General features: G+C 31.0%; 2 protein-coding genes across 2 annotated transcripts; one reads left to right on the forward strand and one right to left on the reverse strand.

Moving 5' to 3' along the window:
• Positions 1 to 1,241: 1,241 nt before the first annotated feature.
• On the reverse strand, positions 1,242 to 3,380 carry LOC131021180 (bidirectional sugar transporter SWEET5-like). Its single transcript, XM_057950272.1, has 6 exons — positions 3,189 to 3,380; positions 2,751 to 2,787; positions 2,400 to 2,619; positions 2,140 to 2,301; positions 1,901 to 2,020; positions 1,242 to 1,813 (listed from the first exon to the last, which is right to left on the reverse strand). The coding sequence occupies exons 1-6, from the start codon at positions 3,232 to 3,234 to the stop codon at positions 1,673 to 1,675; spliced, it is 726 nt and encodes a 241-aa protein (XP_057806255.1). The 5' UTR covers positions 3,235 to 3,380; the 3' UTR covers positions 1,242 to 1,672.
• A 5,193-nt stretch (positions 3,381 to 8,573) lies between these two features.
• LOC131021181 (RING-H2 finger protein ATL74-like) lies at positions 8,574 to 9,498 on the forward strand. The gene has a single exon (XM_057950273.1). The coding sequence runs from the start codon at positions 8,927 to 8,929 to the stop codon at positions 9,356 to 9,358; it is 432 nt and encodes a 143-aa protein (XP_057806256.1). The 5' UTR covers positions 8,574 to 8,926; the 3' UTR covers positions 9,359 to 9,498.
• Positions 9,499 to 12,305: the final 2,807 nt, after the last annotated feature.

The raw sequence follows: 12,305 nt of genomic DNA on the forward strand, positions 1-12,305 counted from the left end.
AATAAAGATGACAAACATGAATTTTCTGCATTCCTAGCGGTGTAATTGTATCAAATTTACTTGAAAACTCGTGTTTGAAACGAACGTATACATAGATTTGTTTTTTTTTTAGAATTGATACATGGTTGCATTTTTTGATCAAATCTCATAAAAATATGATCTATATAAAGGAGATTCAGCTTCATAAAGTCAAAGTATATCTCGATAGGAATTCGTGGACGGAAATAATGCATAAATTAAAGCTCGATGGAGGGAAAATAAGCCGAAACAACTTGGTCACCGTGGCCATGAGCCCTCACCATGGGACGTGTTTGGAATGGCGCAATTGGTAGCAGTCAATGGAAGCAGTCGCTACCTCAACATTTTACGCCAGATTTTACATAATTTCACTAATTTTGGCCATTCTTTCTTATTTTTCGTCGATTTCGATCCCTATTTTGACTTAATCTCTTACTCCACTTATAAATACCCTTTTTCCAATAATATAATCAAGGTATCCATCTTATTGTTCTTAGCCCATTTTTATATTTTTGAGCTTTTGGAGAAGTGAAAAACAAAAATATCAAGGAATTCAAGTTGTTTGAAGAATTTCAAGACCATTAAATTTTTCTCCACGATTTTTATTATTTTTAATTATATTTTTATTTGACTTTGAATTATTTGTTTCCATGATGATATGATTGGCTAATTTTCTATTATTTTAGGGTTTGAATATAGATGATTTGAATTATTTTATTTTTTTAATCAAGCACGACCCTTATTTCTTTTGTGTGTTATTGATTTATTATTTGTTTAATTGATACGCCACCAATTGAGCCTTATTTGAAATCAAAAGGAGATGATTAACATATGAAATAAAACATAGGACATGCTAGTCAATAAAGTCGACATGACTTGAGATTAGTGTGAGAATATCGGATCTAATCGATCTTTTTGGAGTTTCATGTGAGTTATTAATTGAACAGAATAATTTCTTACATGCTAATCTATTATTTAGGCGCTAAGGTAGAAGGTGTTTAAACCAATTTTTTTATCTTACTAGAAAACATTGAGTCATTTATGTACTTGGTTGAGTTTGAATTGGATTATCCATTGAAATCGAATCCTAAAAATAGTTTTTTGCATTGGTATTTCCTAAAGCCATTTAATATTATTTAATTATTTTTATTGAAGTTTTATTATTGCTTTAGAATTAATTAAAAATCCCATTTTCCATAGTTTAAATAGTAAAAAAAAATTAATAGCAGTAATTCATTATTTGATTTCTCGGTCCCTATGGATATAATGAACTTGCTCTCTACTACACATAATTCCACTCTGCACTTGCAGTCAGCTAATAATTCAGAGAACAAGAAAATGCAACGCCACTAGTAACAAATGATCTGAAATGAAAGACACACGAAAACACTTTGTGTGCCGAATTAAAAATAATTCATAAGAATAATCAATAGCAAACACTCGAGGACTAATTCATGTACGCACATCAAGCGACAAACCATGTCTGATCTTTTATTGTGGTACCTCATATTCCAGTAAAATTAGTTGTAGACGCTCTCGTGTATTTAGGCAACGAACTAGCTCATCCTCGGCTAGTATTATAAGATGTCGAAACATAAAATAGCACACCGCCTCCAGTGTAGAAACCCTAGCGGCTTATACGAGCATGGAAGAATTATGCCTTATTAGGACCATCGTTAAGCTCCATTTCTGATTGGTGGGAGCTGTCATCTTCATCCCAATTGGTAGACTTGTAGTAGCATCCATACAATATTAGCTGCACCAATCCAGATATAGCTCCCAAACCATTTGGGATCTACAAAAAAAAAGTAACTAAATAAAGAATTGAACACGACTGAATATTATATTCATTACATCACACATGCATTGATAAAATAATTACCAGAACGTAAGAGTCAAACTTGATGAGAGCATAGATGGACCAAATAGTGCCATTCGCAAAGTTGGCTATTGATAGATAGAACGGCATGAACTTGACACTCTTTGTCTTGATAACACGTTTCTACAAATATAAAAGTGAATACGAATAAAAAATAATGAATTGTAATATATAATAAAGTCCTATATATGCAACAGACGATTCTTTATATATAGGTATAATGAAATAGAAACGTATTGTACCATGATGGTTAGGGGGGATGTGTACATCCCAATGTTCATGACGATGCATATAATTCCAACGAGCATGGACCTATTCTTGGTTCCATGGAGGCAAAACATAGTGATGAACACGATCACAATGAAGAAAATGGTCTCAACGAAAAGGTAGAGCAAGATCTTTCGCTGATTAAAACATCGATCGTTAAAATAAATAAAGCTCGAGCTTAACTGCATCAAATGTAATATTAGTAAAGTAATTAAGGGGTAATAATGATATTTACGCGCTTAGGCCAGGTGTTGGAGTAGATAAAGAAGATAGTGACGTAGGCGATCTCGATGAAGAAGCCGATGCCATTGATGGTGACGACGAGGAGGCTATCGGGATGGACGGAGGGCATGCCATATAAGCACCACATCATGCAGTTGAGCACCGTTACAAGATAAGGATCTGGTTTGAAATGTTGAACTGATTTTTCTTGCCAAATCTTGTAGAAAGTTGGACTGCAATTTCATCATAATTAATCACTCAAAATAATTATAATTTTGATATGCTTGAAATGAGAGTTAATTAGAATAAGTGTGTTGATGGTTTGTTTTATTGTATATATTAAGAAGATGTGAAAAAAAATTACCCAGGAGAAAGAAATAGGCCAAAGGAGATGAAATTTCCTGCAAATGGGAAGAACTAATTCAATAAGTAGTAAATCAAATATGAAGAAAATTAATGAATGTTGATATGCAATAATATAAACAAGGAGAGATAAATTAGCATCAAGTGAGATGCAATCAATATGAAACAATAATACATTTTCTTGTCGATTGACTGACTAAAATAAATCTAATCACTTAGAATAGAAAATGAACTTTATTCATTTTTCAAACTCTCGATCCCCTTAATTCTCAACAAAAAGCAAGATCATTAGATATCATGCATGCATTGCAATGTGCTCGTTATAATATTGTGCCTAACAATCGTATTTTATTTTAATAGTGCACTCTACTCGTATAGTACAAAAATATACATACGAGTATATGCATATATTAAAGAGAAAATGACATAAATAACGAACCAATGATCCCGACAATGGTTCTTGCGGTTTCTGCATCGATAGTCATTTTGAACCCTTATATAGAATTGTCTTCACGTAATTAGAAGAAAAGTAAGAATGGGAAAAAGAGATGATCTTGTGAATGAGAAAAGAAAGATGAACTTCTGCAATTAGAAACACAAATGTGAAAGTGGGTGTTTGTTTTTGAGTGAAAAAGTTAATACATATTTATACCAAACAAGTGGAAAATTCTCGTTGCATATTGACCGTTAAGATCTTAACTAACGAACTTAACACTACATTACTTTCTCTTTTTCACGATGAGTTTTTTTGGGAGAATTTGTGGTTCCGAGGTTATGGTTTTTCTAAGTTTAAGTGTTGTGTTTTTCTATTTTCGGTCTACTTTTTAATATTAAAAATAATGACTAGTGTGAAAGAAGTTATTTTATACTAGTACTAACTACTAAGTGGGAAATTCGATATGCGATCATGTTTATAAGATACTAAAGATAAACTATTTAAAATAAACATTAGAAATAATAGAAATTAATTAGACAACCACATTTACATAATTAGCAATAAATGCAAATGTCTGTGTGTGTGCGCGCGTGTGTGTGAATGTTTAATCATATATCCCCAACCATAATACAGGTAATTAAATAGTGAAAAGGGCTCAAGTTCGAAATTATTTATATGGTGGAATCTTTTCTGGTAAATCGTATTAGATTTATTTCATCATTATATATGTGTTATATGTTTAATGATAATTTCATAATAGAGATGTTTCGGTTCACCAATAAATTAAAATAAAAATTGTACGCACGAGATTGAGAAAGTTTATATGGAACTGATTTATTTTGGTACACATATGCGTTCGTATAATTTTTTTTTTACGAAAAAACGAAGATATATTATTGAACACAAGAACATGGGGATAGGAGATGACCCACCACAGACAACGGGGGGTTCATTCCAAACATAATGTGTACCAATATCTCTTGCAGCCTTCGATAAACAGTGAGCGACGGCGACATTTTGTTCTCTTCTAACATGGCTAACTCTAACCTCCGGAAGCAAAGAAAGCTCTCTACGGCAATAGGAAGCAATGATATACCCAGCTCCAACAAATTCCTCTCAGCCCGGCTTTATTGAGAAATCATTCATATAATTTATAATCATGCATGAAATTTTATGTTATTTAGCTTTAATTTGGGTTACTAAAACTCTCACAGTCTCACAAAAACTTAAACAATTGGAAGTGATGAGTCTTAAGAAATGTTAGTTGAAAGTTATTGTGAGTGAAAAATGGATCTCACTTTATAAAGTGTTATGAGACTATTTATCAACAATTTAAATCAACCGCGCCCAACCTTTTAATAAAAAAATTTATTTCTCTCTCTTCCACATACACAACATATAATTCAACTCAATTATACAACTTTTTATATTTTATCAATGGCCAACTCTAACTTAAAATATATTAATCAAAATAAATGTATACAGCCAATGATAATCACACAAATAATGAACTTGATAACTTTTTTTTGATAAATTATATAAGTAAATAAAGAAATTTGACGACCGCAACACAGTGTACTCAAACCCATGACCTCGGGCCTTGGACATTAACCACTTACCACTAAACCAACACACATGCACACGAACTTCATCATGATAATTTATAAGTTGGTCTGCCAACTTTTTTCACAATAAGCCATGTTAGATTACTCATTTCTTCTTTTTCTTTATTATATTTTTTTGTATTTAATAATAATTTAGGATGACCGATGACAATAGATCATGGATAAATATAGTATGAGAGTAATGAGTTAATTGAAAAAAAATTGTGATGGGCCATGATAGTTCTTTTATGAATAAGTATAAAAAGGAAGGATAAAAAATAAAGAAATAGTATATAAAAATGGAAATGTTTATGTTTATATGAGACGTTCTAAATGATAAATTATTTATATTTTTATAAGACGAAGAGAGTATATATATATTGTTTTTTTTTTGGGAAAGCTACACCCACACACAAAAAATATAAAATACAATACCACCCCTCAACTGGGAAAATATCATCGCACGTATGTGAGATTGAATCCAAGACCTCTTATAAATGAGAGTCTTTGAGTGTCTCAGTTTTACCACGGAGAGAGTATATAATATGATCTATGTTAATTTGAGGGAGCAATATAAGAATAATTTATGTTTTTTGAACAATAAGGTCCAGAAGCAACTCAAAATAGAAAAAGTAAAAGTAAAAGGAAGGAGCGATGGATCTTCATTTTTGTATCATACGAAGATTTCTTCTATTAATTAATTAGTTTTAATTCATTCTTAGATCCCGATTTTATTATTTTATTTAGTTAGTGCTGAAATTTAGTGCCGTCAGTTATATGAGAATCTAGATATCAACTAGTTTTTCAACTATTAAATTGCTTTAAATAGATATTTGTAAAAGTGAAATCACTTGTAGGGACATAATAATCTAACATCGAATTGACTTTCGGAACACCTCTGATTAGTCATGCATATATAATTCTATATTTTCTTCATATAATAATCTTTGTGAAAGTTTTGCTGACCAAGACTTTGAAAAATAGCACCACTTCTCGCGTATGTTTTGTATTTATATGTACACACTTCCGATTTGTACTAGCTAGCTATACGCAGAATGAAGAATAAAATTGAAAAGGGGCGATTCTGGGTACCATTGAGTGTATCGTATAATTGAATTGATTTGGATTCAAATTTTAATTTGTATTTTGATTCAAACTCGTATCCTAATTCAAATCGTATAAATGATACTATTTGATTATATAAATGACGCTGTTTGCAATTGACACTACGTAGAAATGACACTATAACTTTGTAAATTATTGTGTATAATTGATACTATTTAAAAATATAAATGACACTTCCTGTAATTTGACACTTTAAAATTGTAAATGATACTATAATATTTTAAATGACACTATAAAATTGAAAATGACACTATAACATTTTAAAATGTCACAGTGTCATTTATATAACCGAATAATGCCAATTATAAACAGTGTCATTTGTATAACCGAATAGTGTCATTTACATGATTTGGGGCCAGGATGCGGGTTTGGATCAGAATGCGGGTACCCAAGTTTTTGTGAATTTAAAATTATATTATCTCTATTCACGAAAGAACTTCAATTCCTAATTTTTTTGGGACATCCATAAGAAAATTTTCTATCTACTTCGGGCTATACCCCAACACGGATAAATGAGATATTTATCCTTACTTTTCATACTTTCACAATTCTCAATACTAATTAAAATACATTTTCATCATTCTAGCTCAAAACATTCAACAACATTTTCTCTACTCTCAATACATTCAACAACATTTTAAAACAAAAATATTTAGAATTATATTCAAATCATAAAAAAATTTACGTGGCTTGTTAGAATCTTTTTATAAAAAAAATATACATTAGAAACAATACTGCTTCGATGTAGCTCATTTTCAATATTTTTAAAAAAAATTCTACATTAATGTCTGATGAATCATACTATCTTCGTGCATAAGGAGTATAAAATAATTACCTTATTTGGCATCTACAAAAAATATATTCCTTCTGTCCACTAAAAGTATGTTACTTTTGTTATTTTTGACATCCATAGAAAGTATATCACTTTCATTTTAAATACATTGCCCCACAACCTTTTCATTATCATTAATCCTTATAAATAGCTTTTATTTACAAAAAAATCATCATTTATTCAATCTCAATCACTTATTATAGTGGGATATTTTTTCCATTACATAAAAATCACCAATCATTTTATTAAAACTCGTGCCTAGCAAAAATGACATACTTTTGACGAATGGAGGGAGTAGTACTATTTTCTTTTTTCGAACATGACCTCACTTTCTATATTTAATCATAATCATACATTTTTACATGGCCTCACACTCAATTCAACCATTACTATTCATTTTTATCCACCAATTATTATATTAAAATTTATGCCGAACACAATGTTACATACTCTTTATAGATAAAGATAGTATAATATTTTCATAATGGAAATTTAATTATGAGAATTTTTTATTATTGTTGTGATAGTTGAGGTTTTTACTTGTAGTTATGTATAGTTGGAGATATTTTTATTGTAGTTTACATATTTGATTATAGTTATGTATAGTTTGAGACATTTTAATTCAAAGTCAAATTTTTGAATATTTAAATTTAACTTTAGTCAATAAAATAATAATTATTCCGATCCCATTAATCATGTCATAGAGTACCTTTTCCAAGAATTTGCGATGTTAAATAGTGCATGTGCATGCATACGATAAAACAAAACAGAAGATTATTGGACTAATTCTTTCCTACTTAATCAAAAACTAGTCTTCGGATGCATTGTTTATAATAAACTTGATGTCTCAATTCTAATAATATATTATTGATCGTTGTTCACATTAACATTATTAATTTAATAAGTACGTTATATATGAGGACAATATGGGATTAATATTTTAATGACATGATTCCTTATCTACTCATCCCATGCAACCACTAGGATAAGATTAATCTAATAACTAATTAATTGATTGTTTTTGTCAAGCACTAGTCTCTTCTTGCTAATTAAGATGTATAAATTATAATCAATTGGCGTTAATTCCCATTATTCTCTTCTACTTTTATCTTTCTTTAGTGAAAAATAATGTTCCTACCTCTAAATTTAAGGCAATACTAAAAACTTTAAAATTTCTCACATAATGTTTTTTTTTTTCGGTTTGCGTATATGATTTCAATTCAAACATTAAAGTTCAAGATTTGACACCTATTATTAATACTATTGGATAATATATATATCGGTGAAAAAAAAAAAGATAAAACAAGCACTCTATTTATAATTGAGATCCAAAATTCTTTTGTGCGATGTAGTTGACTTGGGTCACACTAATACACTATATATTTTTCTGTCCCCATTAGTCAATAAAAGCATGAATATACATAAAATATTTTCTTTACTTTTTCAAACCATCAAAAGAGAATGCTTCCTAATTCCATCTCAGCTATAATGGTATCACCATTTTAAATTCGACAATTAAGTTTTTTTCTCTCCATATATAAATTATGTTATTCGTCAAAAAATAATTACGACATTTTTTTTACATACTGGGCGTTTACCCTCCCCCAGAAAAAGAAAAAAGAAACACAAATATTACTTGTATATTTGGATCCCTGATACAGTTTTGAACTTGTCAGTCACTCATCAATGTTTAAATCATTGCTGAATCATGTGATGTTGATTTAATATTATATCAACTTGATTATTAAACTACCCAACAAAACCTTTAATTTTTTTCTTCTTTCCAAGTTTATTTAATTTCAATTTTATGACACCAGCCAATAGTATTGGCCAGCCTCAACTGACTCTGTTCTCAACAATAATCTTAAATAAATCCCCCAAGAAATCAAATTTTGAAAACTGAGGCCAATTTGGATCAAATGCCATTTTCAGCTACCAAACTCTCTCAAAATTTCTACTCCAAAAGAAAGAATTGTTTGATTTCTACTCCATCATCAAATGAAGGGAGAAACATTAAATGAGAAAATCCATCTTCTCATTGAATGAAAAATTAACTGCCAAAAATGCATCATTCCTCACCTGTTGATACCACTCCAGCCATTTTCCTCCCTGCCAAAAATCCACATTTATATCTCAAGAATGGGAATTCTTGATTATGTAGAAACATAAGTGGGAAAAAAATGGTTGTGGAAATAATCGTATCTGTGATACTACTATTTGTTGGGATAGCTGTTTTGGTAATCATCCATGTTTGTGTTGTGGGGAGGGCTTTTAGGGGCGATCCAGCCCCTTCTGCACCGCCTCGATTCGACCGGATTCCGAGCATGAATCCGGAGGAGATCAAGAAGCTTCCGTGGTTTGATTATGCGGTGGAGGAGAAAGGGGTGATTATGAATGTGGAGTGTGCAGTTTGTTTGGAGATTTTTGCAGCTGGTGAAAGATGCAGGATTTTGCCAAAGTGCAATCACAGTTTTCATGCTCAATGCATAGATTCCTGGCTTTTGAAGACTGCTGCTTGTCCAATATGTAGAGCTGTTGCCAATTCTTCGAATTGCAGCAGCTTTGAAGGTGTTGGTGATCATGGTGATGGTGATGGACTACAATTGGTATAGTCATTCATTAATTTCTTGTTTTCATTCTTCTTCTTCTTTTTTGGCCCATAGCATAAACTATCAACTAGTACAGAATGGTGAATTTATTATGAAAAATAATGACTTCGTTGTGAACAATGAAATTTTTTGTTCATGGATCACATATTCTTTTAACAAAATTATGAATTCATCGTAGATATTCACGTGATAAGAATTAAGATTAATTCTTAATTTATATTCTAAAATTGATTTTTATTTGATCCAATTCATATATACATATTATGAGAAATATGTGTGTGTCGTTCATTTGTTGAATAATATACGAGATGGAATTAACTTTACATGACTATTGATCTAATGATGGTTTATTTTCCATCGAATTCTCTAAAAAAATTAGTATATATGAAGTTTATAGTGAGAGTTTTTTTTTTTTTTTTTTAATGAAGCTTAATTAGTGAGAGTTTCTAGTAGTGTCTATTCTTCTATAAAATTATTCTCAAATTTTTCATAAAATAAGACCAATAAATTTGGATCAAAATTGACTACGTTCCCTTGCGATTTTCATTAATTTGTAATAAAGATACTGGCTTTCTGTTGCCTACAGATTCAGACAATAACTACATTCAACATGCATGCACCAATGCCATTAATGTTTTTTTATTTTTACTTTTTTGAGAGAAAAAGACCTATCTACGTCGGCTACGGCTACCTATAACTGTGATCTATAAATATCTTCATTACTTATTACATCGATGACTTCGATCATTTTAATATTCATTCATGTACACATACTCAAGTATATGTTTGAACTTAATACAAATTTCTTGCTTACTATATGCGCAATTGGGGATAACATTCAGTTTCCTATAATTTTATATACACTATATATATATATATTGGGAGAGGTTCAAATAAGAACCACTAATAAAATAAGAACGGAGAACCATTTTAAGTCATTCATCATCAAGATCTACGGTGGATGCATCATCTTGGTGGATGGATGCAGGTGCTGGGTTCGAATCCTGAAGGGAGCAAAAACATTATTTTTTTCGGATGCATTAAATTTAATAGCGGATGCATTAATTTGTATAGCAGATGCAGTAATTTTATTGGTTCTTATGTTCTCACGATAATTGTGGTTCTCACTATAACCGCACCCTATATATATATATATATATATATATATATATATATCTCATTCAGAGTGAATTTTGAAAATACCCACTTCCCTTTAGTAAAAATAAATTTTACCCACTAATATAAAAACTTAAAAAAATACCCACATTTACCATTTTACCCTTGCATATAAAATTATACAAATACCCAATGTTCACTGGTTGTGAATTCAACTCGAATTCACAACTAAATTCAAGTATTGGTTGTGAATAACAAGTGTTGGTTGTGAATTCGCGTGAATTCACAACCAACATTATTTCGAGTTGTGAATTCACAACCGATAAAACTTGAATTCAAAACCAACATTATTTCAAATTGTGAATTCACAACCAATGAAACTTGAATTCACAACCAACACTATTTCAATTGTGAATTCACAACCAATGCTGATAATTCAGTTGTGAATTCAAGAACATTTGTACAAAATTGCACGATTTTCATCAATTTCTTCGTTACTTATATGTTTTTTCGATTACATTCAATCGAATTAGGGAGAAATTTATCCAATCTGCAGAAATTCATTCCAATCATTCTCATTGGCATCAAAATTCATCTCTAAATTCATCCAAAAATCCATCCCTAAATTCAAAATTCATTCTAGAACAAAGCTTCATCAAAATTCAAACTTGATCCCTAAATTCAAATGAAAAATTATCACAAAATTAAAGCTTCAAATTTGGAGAAGAGTAGAGAGAAAGAGGCGGCGCCGCCTTCGCTGCTGCTACTGATAGATAAGAGACCAGATGAGAGAAAGAGGAGAGAGAGAGGAAAGAAGCGAGAGAGAGAGAAGAGAAAGAACGAGGCGGCGATGGTGAGGCTCGAGATCTGATCGCCGAGATCGATGACCTTCTCTGGAGCCTCGACCGCGGCGAGGGGGCGAACAGCGGCGGAGGTGCGTATAGACAGAGGAAGAAGGAAAGAGAGACGCCGAGATTGGAGATGAGGAGAGGAACGCGTAGCGGCAATGCCGATGTAGCCATGGCCGTCCTCGACTGCCACTGCTGTGCTCCAGTCGATCCGCCGCCTCAATGGTCGCCCTCGGCCGCCACCACCGTGCTCCAATCGATCCGCCGCCTCAATCGCCAGAGAGAGAGAGAGAGAAAGAGAGAGAGAGAGCGCTGAGGAATGAGAGAGAGAGAGGAGAGAGCGGGTAGAGAGAGAGAGAAGAGAGAGAGAGAGAGAGAGAGAAATGAGAGAATGAAATAAAATTAGGGTTTGCCCATTTATATAGAAGGGTAATTTAGTCCTTTAACACAAAAAGTGGGTATTTTTTATGTTTTTGTTTGAGTGGGTAAAATTTATTTTTACTATATAAAAGTGGCTACTCTTATATATTAACACTTCTTATAATTATTATTTTAATAATATATTTTATTAAAATAAAATTTATCATAAAATTAAAAATTGTATTTAAATTTTATTTCAAAAAATTAAAATTTTAAAATATTATATGCCATAACGTTTATTATCAACCTATTAATAGCTAATCAAAATAAAATTAAATGATAAAAATAATTATATACCCTAATTAGATGGAATAAATCCTAGTTAATAATCATAAAACTAAACTAAAAAGCATACAAAGTCGAAACTGGAGAAAAACATTATAAGAAAATGAAAAAATTTGAAAAATAGAACACAAAATGAGATATCAAATGCGGTACACTAAATTTCACTCTGCGTATTTGACACGATTTCACCCAGAATTCAACATTATAAGAAAATAAAAAAATTTGAAAATAGAACACAAAATGAGATATCAAATGTGGTACACTGAATTTCACTCTGCGTA

The sequence above is a fragment of the Salvia miltiorrhiza genome, chromosome 4 (genome assembly GCF_028751815.1).
Source record: "Salvia miltiorrhiza cultivar Shanhuang (shh) chromosome 4, IMPLAD_Smil_shh, whole genome shotgun sequence".
In the NCBI taxonomy this organism is placed as follows: Eukaryota; Viridiplantae; Streptophyta; class Magnoliopsida; order Lamiales; family Lamiaceae; genus Salvia; species Salvia miltiorrhiza.

Bases quoted from the DNA above. Each gene is read 5' to 3' on its own strand.
- LOC131021180 (XM_057950272.1), bottom strand. From the start codon at position 3,234: ATGACTATCGATGCAGAAACCGCAAGAACCATTGTCGGGATCATTG. The intron at 2,620-2,750 runs GTAATTTTTTTT...ATGAAATTGCAG, and splicing joins GGCCTATTTCTTTCTCCTGG to TCCAACTTTCTACAAGATTT. The intron at 2,021-2,139 runs GTACAATACGTT...TTATATTTGTAG, and splicing joins CATCCCCCCTAACCATCATG to AAACGTGTTATCAAGACAAA.
- LOC131021181 (XM_057950273.1), top strand. From the start codon at position 8,927: ATGGTTGTGGAAATAATCGTATCTGTGATACTACTATTTGTTGGGATA.